Source organism: Anopheles maculipalpis, chromosome 2RL (genome assembly GCF_943734695.1).
Source record: "Anopheles maculipalpis chromosome 2RL, idAnoMacuDA_375_x, whole genome shotgun sequence".
Taxonomy (NCBI): Eukaryota; Metazoa; Arthropoda; class Insecta; order Diptera; family Culicidae; genus Anopheles; species Anopheles maculipalpis.
In genome coordinates, this window is record NC_064871.1 from 474747 (window position 1) to 490999 (window position 16253).

The window sequence follows — 16253 nt, forward strand, 5'->3', positions numbered from 1 at the left end:
CTCACCGGCAGATGGTTATGTGCGTTCCCGTCCGTGTGTAGGTTGTTGTTCCTTTGGGATGGCAAGGGCTTTGTAGACAGGCGATGGGTTTTGTGCAGTGGTTGGATTGTTCTGGAGCTTTGTTCAAAGGAATGTCAGTACAATGACTCTTCATTTCCGCAGCAATAGAACACAATCTTCCAGTTGCCGCGGTAACAAGGCGAAGGTAAAAGGGAGTAGTGACAGTGACCTAAAACATGCGCTGTGAAATACTTCATCGCGTTTCCTCAAGCTGGCGTAACATTTGTGTAGAAAAACGCAAATCAATTATGCCCAGTCGCGAAACAAAAACTTTGTCAACTTTTATTTTACGACTTTTCCACTATAGCAGGAAGAGTCCCTTGGTGTTTTCCCTTTTTATAGATTTTACCCTTTTCAGCTTTTTCTCTCTCCTGCGACCCTAATTCCGACACACTTTCTACATGATATAAACTGTCTGCCAAATGCTAATACACAAGAGAATATCATGGTGATAAGTGCAGATATATCAGAATCGGTATCGTGGTATGAATGTGATGTGAATGTGCATGCGATTAATCATAATTGTCATAATTCATGATTGATGTACATTTATAACGGATCCTGTAAATCGAGCATGCACTATCACCATTGTGATTGTTTCGTCCCCTACAAAAGATTACTTGATTGCAGTTGAGTAAAAAAAATCTAAGATTAGTTTAATGAAGTCATCTTAATGATAAAAAACGATTTAATAATATCTCATTGACTGCTGTGTGTCCTTTGAAAAGAGGCTATTTATTGTTGTGCTTTATCAATTGTTAATGGCCTCGCTGTCTAATCGATTCTCTAGATACGCATCGTTTGAGGACTTTAAAACATAGAACGTTGGTATAGGAAAATGAGATCCATTGCTTTTCTTACAAATTCCCTTTTCTCATGGGATTGTGTTACAAGAACGAAACAGGTATAGGATGAATTTTGATTTATACGTCTGAATAATTGAAGAGATTGATCGATGAGCATGGCGAGGCCAAAATGACGAAACAGTGTGGTGAAGGAAAACGTTGTTGAAGCAACAAAAGCTACAAAATCTTTTGCAAGTTTCCGGCCTGGTTCAGTTGTTTAGTGAGAAATATTATGATTTATCCTCAGTCCATGGAGGCTTAGTAAAGGAATTTGGCGGAGCATGTTGGTAATTTTGATGACGCGGGCATATCCTTCCTTCGTGACACACAGGTCTGCGCATTAGAGATATAGAAGACACTATCAGTGATTCCGTACAAAATTCCCTACTGCAATTAATCATTCTGAAGCGTGTCTTGTTAGCTAAACTGGTTTCACTTATGTTGCACGAACGATTTTCACAATCAACTTAAATTATCTGATTCAAAATATCACCTCTCAAACATTGAGAATAGTTGTATTTCTCTTTAACTCTTTCTTTCTGTGGTAGAAGTGCTCTCCAGTTGTTTTACGCATTACAAGATAGCAATAACTGCACTACAATGGATATATGTAATCAACAACCAACGCCATATTTGTTTCATAGAGTATGTAGTGAGGACAGTAAGTTTCACTTTGTGAAAATTTCAATCAAAATCTAAACCATTTGCATTGCATAAAGCAATACTAAGTTCTTAAGGAAATTAATGGAATTTTTAAAATATCTCACACAAGCTGCTAATTCATCTTCTGTTCTATGGTGCCAACAAAACATTTACTGTGTGTCGACACAGAGAAGCGTAGCCGAACAGAGAAGCAACCGACTGTTAAAAAACCTCATTAATCTTTTTTAATAACAAACTAATTGTTTGTGGGTAGTGGAAATCATAAAAACCATTTGTTACCAACGTCGATGTTCCATTTTTCCGCAGAGGACAGAGGAAATAATGGAAAACCAAAGCACACACGTATTTATGCTTTACCATCTTTCTTGTGGCCAAAGTAAACAAAGCGTAGCCCTTTTATATTGTGTAAAGTGGTGAGTGTTTGAAAAATTTACTTGCCCTTTCTTTAGAAGCGGAAGTAATAAACATTCATGGAGAAAGTGATCAATGATCAGTTATGTTTCATTTTTATTTATGTTCATTCATATGCAAAATCTATGGTTTTCAACATCATCCGCCGCCGTTTTGAATAAAACACAAATAGTTGTCCTTGGAGGCTCAATTTGATACCGGGTTCCAGTTAGTTCACAATGATCAGAATGTAAGGAAAATTTAATCTAATAACCTGTTTCGAACGCTGGGAGGTAGGAGTTTTAATTTAATTAAAGTACAAAATTGTTCCACAATGAGGGTCTCAGATTGTAGCTACCAAACCTTTTAGGAGTTGGTATTGGTCAGACATATGGGAATTGGAAGGGCGGATGGCAACACTTATCGAATGAGAACGAGGATTTGTCCAACTATAGCTAGTAACGTGGTAACAGTTACGAAATATCCTTACGGTGTCCGTAGGGCTTTACCGACACATGTTGCCTGACCTTTCCTCGCATGATTCGCAAAACGTTGGAAGCACAAGACGAACAAACATTTCTCCACAGTGAAAGATGTTACACGTTCTACCCCGTTGGGGTAGAATTTCTCGCTCCAGGCGAAACGGCTGTGAGTTTATGGTTTGGACAAAACGACCTAACGAATGGAGTACGACGCGTTGGTTGAACTTCCTAATTCAGTTAATTTCGGTACGGCTATGATGATGATGGCGACAACGGATGGTTCATGTGCTAGCCCCAAAAAGCAGTCCCAAATGCCCCCGGAGGGCCTGTTCCTGTTTGCATTCGCGGCACACATTTACGAGTCCACCAGGCCAGGGCCAGGGCCGGCGTAGCGCTACACGATAAGTCTGACGGAAGGAAGTTATTAGCTATTGCATGCATTGCTCCCCGTCGGGTCACCCCGGAACTGGTGGAAATACCGTGTTATAATTTCTGATATTATTTTCCTGCCCTTGCCCTTGTAGCGCGACGGCGTACCAGCGGGTATGCTCTGTCTCCTTATCGTGGTGGTGAATGTACATATGGCTTATGACACCCAAAGTCAGTGAGATTGGTGTGCATTTCGAAGTGCCAAGCCCAGTGCGTCGGAAATGCTAGCACGGTAACGGCTGGAGTCTCTGGCGGACAACGCATTTCTCGTAATCATCATATTTCACCAAAAGCAAGTAACAGTCACAGAACAAAAAGTAACGAGCCCCGCACGCAGGGAGTCCTGAGGAACATCCGAAGGAAACGGATTCAACTGCGTTCATCTGACAATATTATCTATGATGCGGTATCTCTTTCCCATGAATGTGGTAGCGTACTGTTAACTAACGAGCATGTTGTGCCTGGTTCCGGGTGCTTCTGTGAGCGTCGAGCTGTCGAGCTTCATCTCAACACAGCCAGGATCATTTCTTATCGCAACCGATAAAGTGGTATGACTCAGGGAACAATTTGGGCCTCACTGCAAAACGGAACATGTGTTTTGCGGGAAATGGAAGAGGGGGAAGGGTTCGTTTTGGTATGTGACACACAGAAGCAAGCGCTTTTACGCATGTCAACATTTGCGACACAGTTTTACTATCAAGTGCCTCGATGCTGTAGATGGTGACGGTCTCTTTCGTCGGAGTGTGGCGTATTTGCATAAATTTCTAATTTATCAGCAACATGTGCAATGTCCTGCTTGCCTAAACGTCGAGTGGGCTGATTGCTCTGGAATCGTACCACAGTTGACACCTTTTCCTTCACAACCTATTTCAAAACATGACCGTTAGCCTTCGTTGGTGAATCTTGAAATTATTTGTACAACAGCATAAAGCCTGTAGTTAGTCTTTAAGAATTGTCATAATGTTGGGGTGATACCCGTAAAAAGCTGCTGACGGTAACAACTATGCTATCTTTTTAAGCGTTGTACAGATAGGCAAATCCTTGTGCACCTTATTTTTGGTACGTATACTATCAACTAATTTAAACATCACGAAAGTGACGGTTAACACTACTTTTCCCGGACTCTGGCTCTATCAACCGAACGGACCCAGTAAAGTGATTGGGAAGCTTGAAATACATGGAACAATTGCAAACATATCTGGTATTAACATCGCACCATATGATACAGCACCAATTCTCTAAATTTTTGACACACACCCGGGAAAAACACATCTTGATTGCTGATTAGATTCGAATCATATAGCTAAACTATTGTTTATATACGTTACAAATATTCATTTATTTTTATGCAACCTTATTCACTTATAATAAATTCACACAACTTTGGCGTTAAATAAGATAAACACTATAGTTTAGATGCGGTGGGCTTACTCCATCCGAGAGTACTACTGATTTCGACCACTTCTTTAGCACAACCCCAGCAGAGAGTCACTCCACACCCGCCGTGTCCATAATTGTGAATTATTGGCACTGATTGCTTCTCAGTATCTGTGAACAAGAAAGAAATGAACATGTATTGAAGGCAAAGATGGTAAAGGATGCATTATATTTGAATAAATTGTACGACCAACAATCAAACGTTCACGATCAATCAAATGTAAACACAGCATATCCCCAGCAAACAGACAAAAATCAAACAAACAACTGACTTGCTTATCAGTACAATGATGTGCTGCAGTCGTTTTTTGCCTGTTTAGCGCGCAAACTCATCGCATAAGTACAAAGCAATCTTATTTTCTTAACATAAAGAATCTCAGTGACACAAGATCATTGTCATAGAAGCACATTGCTCTATGCTGCACAAATGGAAATGTTAAATGAAGCATGCACAAATGTTGAGTATATTCTCACCTGATCGATAGTGTTCCAATTCAAGGCGTACGCTGTCTCGTCCTGGCCGTAAACCGACCCACTCGCTCGTGACATTCGCATTACGAAGGCTAGGCAGCATACGCTCACATCCATCGAAAATGAATCGACTATCGTCTCGTGCAACGTTGCGATTAAAGTCATTCATCTGATGTGTTCCACCCAGCACGACGGTTTCGCAGCTAAACAGTTAAGCAGAGAAAAGGGATTTTAATTCGAGCGGATCGTTGTTTCTGAACAAGCAGCTGGGTGGTTCGAATCTTACTTGGGAATTATGTAATTACCATCGTCACTGTCATCCAGAATGACTTCATAAATCCACGGTGCACTAACCCGCGCTACCTGACCTCGAATGGGAAGCACCGCCTTATCGCTAGCTAACTCCAACGAACCAAGTCCGCTACAATTCACAATCAGATCCACGGGTCGATTGCGGATGATTTCGTCAAAGTTTCGGACTTTCGACGCCACGAACTTTCCACCGACCGCAATAAACCGATTAAACAAATACGGTAACAAGCCGGTTGGCTCACAAGTGAAGGTGGCAAAGTGATATCCACCCGTGTACAATCGTCCGTGCTCATTGCTTAGCCGCTTCAGTTCCGATTCCTTGATCTTCTGGCAACCGAACACTATTTCCTTCCATGCTGGTTCCGGATATCCGTTGGGATCTGTCGTTAGCCGCATGCACGGTTGCAGGCACACACCGATCTTTCCACCAAGCCCGTTCTTCCACAGCTGATGGAAAAACAGATGAGTTTCGCTGGACCATTTTCTACAAAAACAAGCGTTGCACTTGGTTATCGTCGCTCAAAGGGAAGCACTCTTTCACGCAGCAAATAAACCTTACACTATCTTATGATCTGGTGTTTTCCCACAATAATATGGACCCCATAAACCGGCCGATCCATCTCCCGTCGTGTTGGGGCTAACGTCTTCGGATATCAGCGTTACATTCGCTACATTGTAATAATGTTCAGCCAACTGTACTGCAACACTGAGACCACTGACACCGGCGCCTATCACCACAATTTGTTTCATGTTGCTAGTACACCTCTGCAGAACCTTTCGATTAAACCGTGTGATCCGATCGTTCACACTGTACTGATCGTACCGGTAACGGACAAGAAGCATTTTAACTCCAATCACATGACCGTTATCAATAGTGTGTTGTGAATTTTTCCATAGCTGAGCTTCTCGATTGTTTACCCCGCATACCTTCCTGCTTACTTTGCTGCTTTCCTGCGGCGATAAGGATTAGTGGTGTTGTGGAAGCGCGTGAGCTAGACTTATCTGACAATATTTTGATTATAATTACCATGCGGCACCGCAATACCGCGTAGCAGTCAAGGTCTATCACAATTAATTCGCTATGCTCAGAAGATCGTGTGAATTTTGTAGATCTTACGAGAAGCATTACTAGAAGATTGATAGTCACAGCTGATAGTTGTATTATTGTTCATTTCCGTGCAGAAAAAATTGAACCCGCCGATAGTATTGGACGCAATAGTGCTATAAATATTCCACATTAAAGATCTGTTCGATTTTTCTGTTGATTGAAAAAATGAAGCATAAATGCAATACTAAACATCTTCACAGTGACGTTCTGGTTTAGAGCGCACACTATGAAAAGCCAAGGCGCTATCTGTACACCTCAGTCAGCTGTGCTAATTTTAAGCAGCTCATAGAGAATGTCGTTTAATTGCGTCTGCAAAATACATAGGGATGCTGTAGGGATGATAATCCTCTTCGATAAGGATAATACGAAGAGCATAGTACTACGGTTTTGAAAAGACTGCCAAAAGGACGCTATAGCTCCTGTCATTCATTCAATGATGGTACAAGACAAACAGTAAGAGTGGTGTCAAGTGGTTGCGGCGCTTAAATAAGAACATTATCTAATTCTCCATCTGGGAACAATAAAAGAGAATTATCGAAATCGAGTTCATCGTAGTGAATAATTGATTAAATTGTAATGTACCATTTATGTAGTTCCTCTACGGATTCACTCCTTCCTGTCAACTGCCTAGCATTGGTTCTTGCCAGCCCGCCCGCTGCAGCACGATCTTATCTTGCTCCGACCAAACTTTCTGTACCGGTTGGACTTCTTGCGAGGAACGCAACCCAGGGCTTGAAGGCACTTCTGTTGGGATGTGAGTGTGCGGTGTGTTGAATAAAATATCCTTTGCCCTGACAATCTCTGCGGTGCTTTGTCGTGTCGTCGTCATCGAGAGGTTTCCCAAACGGGGGTGATGTTAATGCGAAAGACGTTCAGTGAACATTGGGTCTTAATGAGCTCCCGCATGGATGCCTCGGTTTAGGTGGTACTGGTTCGATTGAGGACAACCCCGACACTGCTTGTCGGGTCGGGGGAGCTGTTATTAAAGCACAAATTTATGCAAATCAATTTTTGCCGTTATCCGGGTTATCATATGCAACTCAAGCAGCCAAATGATACACTTTCAGAGAGTATCATTGATTTCTACGACATGGTTGTCACAGCACGTTCGGTTCTGCCAGTGATAAAATAAATGTTTCAGCTACTTACGCAGTTTTTGAGTCGTAGTCGAATAGCCAACTTTTAAGCTAACATTACACGTAATATAAGAAGGACATACAGTGTGAAAAGATTGACATTAAAGCTATACAATGATAATCAATAATTGTTGTAGCTGCTGTATAACAATTTATCTAATACGTTAAAGAGTTCTATTACCAATCGCTATATAAGCTCGGTTATACGAATACAAGTTCGGGCACTACCTATGGGTATAAAATACTATTTCAACTACTTGTTTCATTTGACAAAAACAGAATAAAATGTATATGTAGAAATTATTCGTTAAATTTCATTGCTTCCCGCTATTTTTTTCACACTTGAAATTCTCTTAGTTTAGAATTACAGCACTCAACATTACGTAGACAAAGTCATTAGTTGGTGTGCCCATTCAGTGCTCGTTTTCGAAACGAAAAGACATCGAGCAGGAATCTTTCAAAAATCTCTACACTGGTACTTCGTTGGTACTGCTTGAGCAAATCTTCTTGGCACTGAGCAGTCTTCCATGTGGACAGCACGTTGTCGTAATTACAATGAGGCCGAATTCAATTTAAACTTTATCCGGTTCCACATCGCCATGCTTAACCGAATACTCGGAGTGTAAAACTTGGAAACTTTCACCCCTTTTGGAGTGATTTACTGTTTTGTCTCCTTGCAGGGCATTGCAGTACACTGCAATCGTTTGGCCAAATGGTCTGTTGGAACGGTGAACATTTTCTCAACAATTCCTCCGGGAAGCGTTCTTTGCAAACATTGAACCAACTGGCCTATGTGTAGCCAGCCGACTTAACTTCGGCTAATTGCCGTTTTTATTTTCCACCAAGTTGAATAAACATCGAACAAAGTTGGTTTTTAAGTTATTTGCCATTTTGTCTCATTGCTTCTTCTTGCGTGTATTGAGAACTTGCTCTTAACGGTTTCCATTGAAAGACACTTGTGCACAATGCTTACAGAAAACCACCTTACTCATGTTTACTCGCTTATTTTACAATTCAACTGATCAAATAATTTAAGTATGTTATAAATTTATACATTAACTTGATGTAATGACGTATGTCAGTAAACTCTATGAGAGCCAGGAGTGGTAAACCAAGGCCTTTTGAGGTTGTAGAGACAAATGATAAGAGGAGTAATGAGTAATGAAAAGTATGAGACAGAAATTCAGCCAGAATGCTTAATTAAAGTGGAAAATTTCTTATAAAAATCTTGTTCAACGTCATTTGTAACTGAATTGATGTTCATCGTCATCAGATGTCTCGCCGCATGCAAAGAAATAGAAGATAGCGTTGTATGGACAGAAGATGATACACTTAAACTGCTAACAGCACTGTTATTTTCATTGTGACTAGTGCAAATATATAGAAAACATAGTTCCAACCTACAGGACGACAACCACAGACTCGACTCTCATCGACTCCATGGCACTCTGGCGTGTATGATTAATTTACGAGGTGTGGTAAATTGCGAAAAGCCGACTCTGTTCTCGGGCTTGGTCGGCAGAAAGCTTTAGATCCGCTGACACTTAATGTGGACAGCGAATGGAGGGCTGTCTGGGTGTCAGTTTCAATTCAATACTCGTGCTAGTTGGAGAAAGAGCTATCGCAGTGCTGTGATCATGCTGTCGAACGAGGCGTTGGATGTGTACAGTTCAATTGAAGTGTTGTACTGGATTCTGCGACTATTCGGATACGCTCCGTACAGATTGACGATCCAGCAGGAAACTAACGTATCCGACCAGCAGAAAGTATCGGTTGTTTGGCGGATCAAGCTGTACACCATCGTTTTTGTACTAGTATACGCACTCGCATATGCCAAATTTATGTCAGAGCTGAAACATACCGGCTTTTCCTCATCGATCATCGAAGGAAAAGGGGAACGAATGTACTTTACGTTCAACTTCTTCACCACTCTTTACGGCATCGTGAACGGATATTATGTGCGAGATAAAATTGAAAAAATGCTAAATAAGCTACACAACGTAGATCGAAAGACCAGTCGTTGGAAATGGATCGTCGATCATCGACGATTGCATCGACAGATTTGGACTGGTGTTTATCTGATCGGAATCGTGTTACCGGTCTACATCTACGGTACCATCATCACATGTCAAATTCATCAGAGCTCGTGCACAATTCAGGTTCTGTACGTTTTCGTTTATGTACTTTTCGTCAATTCGTATGGCCTGATGATGCTGCAGTGTACTATATTCTTGGAGGCTGTTAGGACGAGATACAAACTGCTGAATGCATGCTTCCGGTACGTTCAAGATAATACGACTCGCATGCAAAAGCGTCGAATAAATTCTATTTCTATGGTATTGTATTTAAACACAACATTAAAGACTTCTTGTATTTTTGCTCTAAAACTTTGAAAGATGTCTTAGCCTGTCAATAATGAATGGTTTTCCTTGATTTATTTATACCCTGGATAGTGTCAGTCCTGCGTACGGTGAGACGATCCGGATGGAATTTAATATTCAGCGGACCACCACCCACAACCACCCCTCGCCCATTCGATAAAAAATAGCGTCTCTTTTTGACGTTTTCGATGGTTCTTGTTCCAAGTATGGTATCCGTTAATGGTGCTAATCGCGTTTTTAGAGCGAGTAGCACCACCTGTTTATTTTCAATATTTTTGGTTCGATTAATGGATGTCTTCAGTACGCTTCTCACAACTGACTTTAGTAGAATGTGCAATAAAAATGATCACTCATGTCTTCACAGTGTTCGTGTCAGTGAATCGATTAGACTGTTTCCGGTGTTGTTTGTGGGTTGGCGGATGAGTGGGTGTGTTTGGTGCTTGTTTGTCGGAAGTGTTGATTATTGTTTTCCACATTCACGAAGCAACATTCCAGCTGCGCCGCACGAAGCTTTAGCTTCCGCATGAGATAATCGTTGCTTCGCGGTTCGTATTTCAGTGTGTCTCCCCATAGTCTTACGATAAGTTGTGCGTCGCCGGTAATGATGGGCCGCTGGTTCACTGTACACAATGTGCACGAGACGTTTCGACCATTTTACTATCTACTCAAAGTGACAGGATTGGCACCGTTCCGTCTCACGCGTCAGCCAGAACATGACAAAAGTGAGCTGTTCTGTGCTACTACGTACACGATATCATTCATATTTGTATATTCGTACGCAATCTACTGCTATCTCTTCACGACAAACACCGGTCATCTATACATTTCGAAAATAGTGGCAGTCATGGAAAATGGGTACATGTTTTGTGAGTTCATGGTGACAAATTTGGCAATAGTGTTAGGTTTGCTGATGCGCCATCGAGTGAACAAAATATTCATGCAACTGTTCGAAATTGATGAGCAGTTGCACGTTCTGCAGTGGTTTGTTGATCATTCACAGCAACACCGTCAGCTCACGGTGTTTTGTGGCGCTCTGTTGGGTTCATTCCTAACAATGGTGTCCACTACTATTCTGATCGTGACCAATCGTATTGAACTATTTCCCACACCCGTTCTCGACATGATGGCGTTGGTGATATCGAGTTTCTGCTTCCTTCTGCAAATAGTACAATTTACTGTGATGGCGCTCCTTATGCTGTCGCGATATAGTGCCATCAACAAATCGTTCAGGTGAGTAATTTGACAGCTTTTGAGAGTTCCAAAAACGTTCAGCCAACCTCGGTACTAGTCGTTCCAATGTCGTTGTTCGGCGAAGACGCTTTAGTGGCGTTTGAAACATTTAGCGTGTTGCTAAAGTATCTTGGTGTAAATCCACCCATATCTTGCGATCGCAAACGCATACGTCTGGGTTACCGATGCATCAACATTGTGTCGATCATGCTATCGACCCTATTCTACGGGTATTTGTTGTTTCACATTTCGTTAGACTCGGGTGTGTTGAAAGAAGGCTTAAGGTCACTTATTGTCTCTCGCATGCATGACCTATACTTTGTGCTTCGCTTTCTAACCGTGATCGTGGTGCAACTGCATGTCCTCTGCAACGGGGACGAGATAAATCGTCTATTTCGCGCATTAAACTCGATCTCAAACGCAGTTGTTCTGCTGGCCAACCGTAAAGGACATGGCAGCAAACTACAGTTTTTCGGTACAGTTCGTTTTGCAAAAAGACTGCGCGTCTTTTCCTTGTCGTATCCATTCGTTTGCCTCATCACATCCTTTACCGTGCTTAAGTTGTTGAATCGGGACCAACTCATCGGGCATGTGTTTCCGTTTGTGCGCTTACTGTGCTTCACAACGTACGTGCATCTGTGGTTACAAGCGACACTGGCTGTGCTGCTGGTACTTTCTCGCTATGAAGCGCTGAAGAACCTGTTCGGGTAAGAAGGCTTCTTTAAGAAAACTGTATCATAACCCGTCAAGTGAGAATTATTTGGTCTTGAAATATCGGTGTGAAGCAATATGTGACGTGTGATTGAAAATGAGGTGTTAAGCGGCGTTCATGTGAGCGAACTCATTTTTGCCTGCGTTGTGCGCATGGTGGCGGACATTGTTTACCATTCTTCAGTCATATTGTTTACATTGGATCGCGTAGTCTCGCAGCCAATTTGGTGTTTCTTGCCTCCGCCTCAGTTTGGAGAATGAAAGTGATCCAGTGATTCAGTTTCGTTCGGGGAGTTCCGAGCTCAACACATCCAGAGAAGCGTGTGATGTTCCTTACATTTGTTTTCTAACGAACACAACAAAATGCGTTGGTTTTTGGTTAGGAATGTGTACGATTCTGTGCAACCGTTTATGAACCTTCTCGGGATTGTAGGTCTGGCCCCGTTTGGGAATAGATTGGCTATGAAGCCCATGAACAGGTGCTTCGAGATGGTTTATGTACTAGTGTACGTTGGCTTGTACAGTTATGCCATCTATGCATTCTTATTCGTAGCTAACGTGGCCGACTTTCATCTTTCGGTGATTATCGGCACCATAGAGTGCATCAATCTTTCTTGCCAGTACCTAACGATGGTGTTTGCAATACTGTTCGCATGGACTGTTAAGGGACGCATAGTTTCTGTTTTACACACGCTGCACGAATGTGACGTACAGCTGAGCAAATTCAGCCCACCGATTGACCATCGCAAACTCCACATGAAAGTGTCCATGCTGGCACTAGGTATTGTATGTTCGTATTTATTGCTGATGGCCATACATCTGCCCCTAATACTGGAGCTCGTACCGCACGTTGAACCGTCGCTGAAAGAGATCCTTCCATCGTCCATGTTCGGGCTGTGCTTCTTGCTACAAATTTGCCAGTTCCTCTTTTTCTTGCTCCTACTGAAAGATCGATACTGTGCCATCAATCGAGCGTTTAGGTAGGTGAAATTTGATCATTGTATGAACTAACTAATTAATTACTATGGAAGCAGGTGGTCTGTAAGAGTGGCTCGTGCGCTAGATAGTCTGCATCGTGTATTCAAATCAACTAGCAGCGTTACAATGTTGATTCCCGACGAGGACGCTTTGGAAGCTTTCGAAAGTTTCACGTTGATGGTGAAGTGTCTCGGTCTCTACCCACCAGTGACATGCGCCAGGAAGCGATCATCCTTTCGTTACAAGCTCTGCAATTTGCTAACCATCGCACTGTCAGCTACTTTCTACGGATTTCTGCTTCTCTTCCACTCACTAGATCTGGAAACGATCAAGCTCGGTTCGGGTTCGCTGATCACCTCGCGAATGCACGATTTCTACTTTGTTTCGCGATACTTGACAGTAGTGGCGGTGCTTTTACACTCCTTCATTAACCAAGACAGTGTGGATCGGCTGTTCTGCCTACTCAACGAGGTGTCCAGTGTGATGGCTAATCTGAACAGAAACCAAGGTTCTCGTGCCTTCATCGGATACTTTGGAACGCTTCGGTTTGCTCGTCATCTGCGCTGGATGTCATTGGTATATCCGCTCATGTTTGTTGCAATGACTTGTTTCGTAGAACGCTGGCTACCGAGCTGTGGATTGCAGGTGCACGCCTTCAATGTGGTTCGCTTTCTTTACTTTTACTCCTACGTTCATCTGTGGGTTCAGGCAATTTTAACGCTGTTCTTGGTGCTTGCTCGATTCGCCGCATTGAATCGCCTGTTTCGGTGAGTTGATGAATTCACATGAATTCTCAAAAAGAACAAAATAATGCTCAATCCTTTCCAGCGACCCGCGACGTTCAATATCGCACAAAATGTATACCTAACACGGAGGCCACTCCTTACGAGCTGACAAACAAAATAAATGTCATCGTGTAGCGTAAGGCAACAGGTCCCATCCATCGTGAAAGACAGGAGTGGCGCAGTTTGGTAAAAGTTAATACCGCATGCAAATAGAATTGATACAATTAATCGGTCCGTGGCAAGCGAGCGAGAAACATAATCTATCCGCACCCATCCCAGTTCTGACGTTGGAGTCGCTCCAAAATCTCGCATTGTTCCACAATTTGAAGTCAGTGGACATTGTGAGTGCTACACGAGCGGAACCGTGAATTTCGTCCAGAGAATTCAAGCTTCAAGATGGTGTACAAAGTGCTGCAAAAATTCAACACAAGCAGCTCAACGGAAGCTTTTCAGCCGTTTCTTCTGCTGCTTAAGTGTCTCGGATTAACGCCATTTTTTTCCAACGCCTCAAACAGAAGGCTTCTTTCGGCGCTGAACGTTATCATTCTGCTGCTAATTGGCTCACTATACATTAACGGGCCATGTCGGCAAATTCGTCGGGACATGCTACGCTTTCAATCATCGCCTCTAGCTGTGAATAGCCGCATCTTTACGTACCTGTTGGGAACGCTGGTGTATCATTTGACCATGATTATACACTTTCTTCATCGACATCGACTTTGCGAGCTGTTTCAGGCGTTTGTCAACATCGATCGTGAGCTGCAACAAGTCGGCGTGAGGATCAACTACCGAATGCACCGATTTCTTATCACCGCCGGCATGGTTTGCTTTCTGTGCGGTATTTTCGTCACTTCCGCACTTGTATATGCGTACAAAATCACGGTACTGAACAATCAGCCCAATTTCGATGGCCGATGGTATTACAACATGTTTTCGTTCGTCTACTACAACGCTGCCTTTCCCACAATCACGAGCTACTTCACCATCGTGCTATGGTTCTTGCTGGTGCGCTTTGAACGATTAGCCATGGCAATTAGGTTGGCAAAACATGCCCAAAATGTCTCATAATGATCCTGCATTACAGACGCATTTAAAGACGTCAACATAGCATTCCAACAAGTGACCGTGTCCCATTTCTTTTTCGCCACTCTGCTTGCAGAATGTACTTCCCGACGACACCATCAACGGTGGGAAATCGAAGTGAATTTGCGATATGCAGCGAAAAGGAACAGATTAACGTGCTGAAGCAAATCAAAATCCTTCACGACAAACTGAACGACGTGGTGGAGCTCGTTAATTATTGCTTTTCGGTACAGGTAAGCAACGCTTCTGCTACGCAACAAGGTTTCGCGCACCTTTTGTCATCCCGAAAATGGGCTTCTGTTGTGTTGATTTAGCCTACAGCAGTAGAATGTCAGCACAAAGCGTAAGGACACGTTTCGGCAAGTTTGAAAGAATGCTTACCGAAGCGCACCGTGCACAAATGGTGGTTGACTGCAGAATAGCTCGCTACCAAGCTGTGGGTCACGAATTTGCTAACTTTTACACTTTAACTATCTTTTTCCCTTCCCCGTTTTCTATTTGGCTGCACCCGCACATCACGGCCATGGCCGTGTTGTTATTCATCAGATCACATTCTGCGTTGGATTGTGCTTCGTCATCGGAGTCGTCTGTTCGTTCGGTCTGTTCCGAGCGTTCATCTATCGAAACGAGCTGTTCTACATGGGTGTGTTGAACTTCATCTGGTACATGTATTATCTTTTCTTCGTACTGTTTTTCATCGCCGTCGGGAGCAAAATAACACGCGAGGTAAGCTAAGAAGTGCCACTAGTGCCGAGCTTTTTTAGAGCGCCCGCTACCAAAGAACATTGTTTCGTTTCGTCTATTGAAGAAACGTTGAACAAAGACGGTTCATTTGTCTTGAGCGTGTTTCTAGTGCTATTGTTGAGGTCGCTCTGCTACCTTTAAGTATTAATTAATCCATCCATCAAATGGAGAACAAGATACTCGTCGATTTGTTTAAATATTACTAATACTAATGTAATGTAATTCTACTTTTGCATTGTTGAAAATGTTGTTTCAAGGAAAAGTATGGAACGTTTATTCACACTTTTGTTACTACTTTACAGGGGAAACGAATCGGTATTCTAGTACACAAAGCCATCAACTGTTCGTCCTCGTCAGCAGTGATAAATGAGGTATGGAGCGTGTATGCATTGTATCGTGTCAGTAGATGGTATTAATTCTTTATCTTTCTTGTGCCAGTTGAACCTGTTTTCACAGCAACTACTACATCGCAGTCCAGTCATAACTTGCGGGTTGTTTGTCTACGACTGGACACTCTGGTACACGGTACGTAAACACGGTTTTAGTGAACGGTACAGACAACACTAAGGCTTGAGTCATTTTTGCAGATGATTGGCGCCACAGCGACGTACCTCATCATCTTAATTCAGTTCGATGTCTCGTTCCCGAACTTGGTCAATGTCAACGCCACGGCGGCGTACCGTGGTAGCACATAGAGCTCAAGCTCCGACAACAACGCTGAAAGACGAGTAACTAAAGCATACCGTGCCTCGTATCTAATGTCTTCTGAGTGAGTATAGCCAACTGTTCTAGGACGAACGAGCCAGTGTGCTTGGAGTGAAATATTCTTAAGGGCAGGCGGATCACTTCGAAGAGGAGTACGTAAAATCTCTCAGTCGACGTGCGTGTATGAGTGAGTGTGTGTGTGTGTGTGTCTTTGTTTTGTTTACTTTGATGTTGAAATTAAACAAACAAGAAAAAAGAAGGAACATTCTGTATGGTAGTTTCGTGAGCGACGTGTACTCTACA

The 16253-nt window shown here is 42.7% G+C and overlaps 3 protein-coding genes across 4 annotated transcripts; 2 read left to right on the plus strand and 1 right to left on the minus strand.

Annotated features, from left to right (window-relative positions):
- Positions 1 to 4210: 4210 nt before the first annotated feature.
- LOC126558318 (D-amino-acid oxidase) lies at positions 4211 to 5919 on the minus strand. Its single transcript, XM_050214312.1, has 4 exons — positions 5649 to 5919; positions 5064 to 5573; positions 4781 to 4980; positions 4211 to 4417 (listed from the first exon to the last, which is right to left on the minus strand). Exons 1-4 carry the CDS (start codon positions 5837 to 5839, stop codon positions 4275 to 4277), a joined length of 1044 nt encoding a protein of 347 aa, XP_050070269.1. The 5' UTR covers positions 5840 to 5919; the 3' UTR covers positions 4211 to 4274.
- Positions 5920 to 11024: 5105 nt separating this feature from the next.
- On the plus strand, positions 11025 to 15962 carry LOC126558371 (uncharacterized). 2 transcript variants are annotated; one of them, XM_050214377.1, is made up of 6 exons: positions 11025 to 11651; positions 14578 to 14734; positions 15048 to 15227; positions 15548 to 15616; positions 15684 to 15770; positions 15833 to 15962. In XM_050214377.1, the coding sequence occupies exons 1-6, from the start codon at positions 11152 to 11154 to the stop codon at positions 15938 to 15940; spliced, it is 1101 nt and encodes a 366-aa protein (XP_050070334.1). In that variant the 5' UTR covers positions 11025 to 11151; the 3' UTR covers positions 15941 to 15962. The 2 variants fall into 2 exon arrangements, with proteins under 2 accessions (XP_050070334.1, XP_050070335.1); XM_050214378.1 differs by lacking the exon at positions 11025 to 11651 and adding an exon at positions 12019 to 12635.
- On the plus strand, positions 12724 to 13404 carry LOC126559593 (uncharacterized). Its single transcript, XM_050215763.1, has one exon. The coding sequence runs from the start codon at positions 12760 to 12762 to the stop codon at positions 13402 to 13404; it is 645 nt and encodes a 214-aa protein (XP_050071720.1). The 5' UTR covers positions 12724 to 12759.
- Positions 15963 to 16253: the final 291 nt, after the last annotated feature.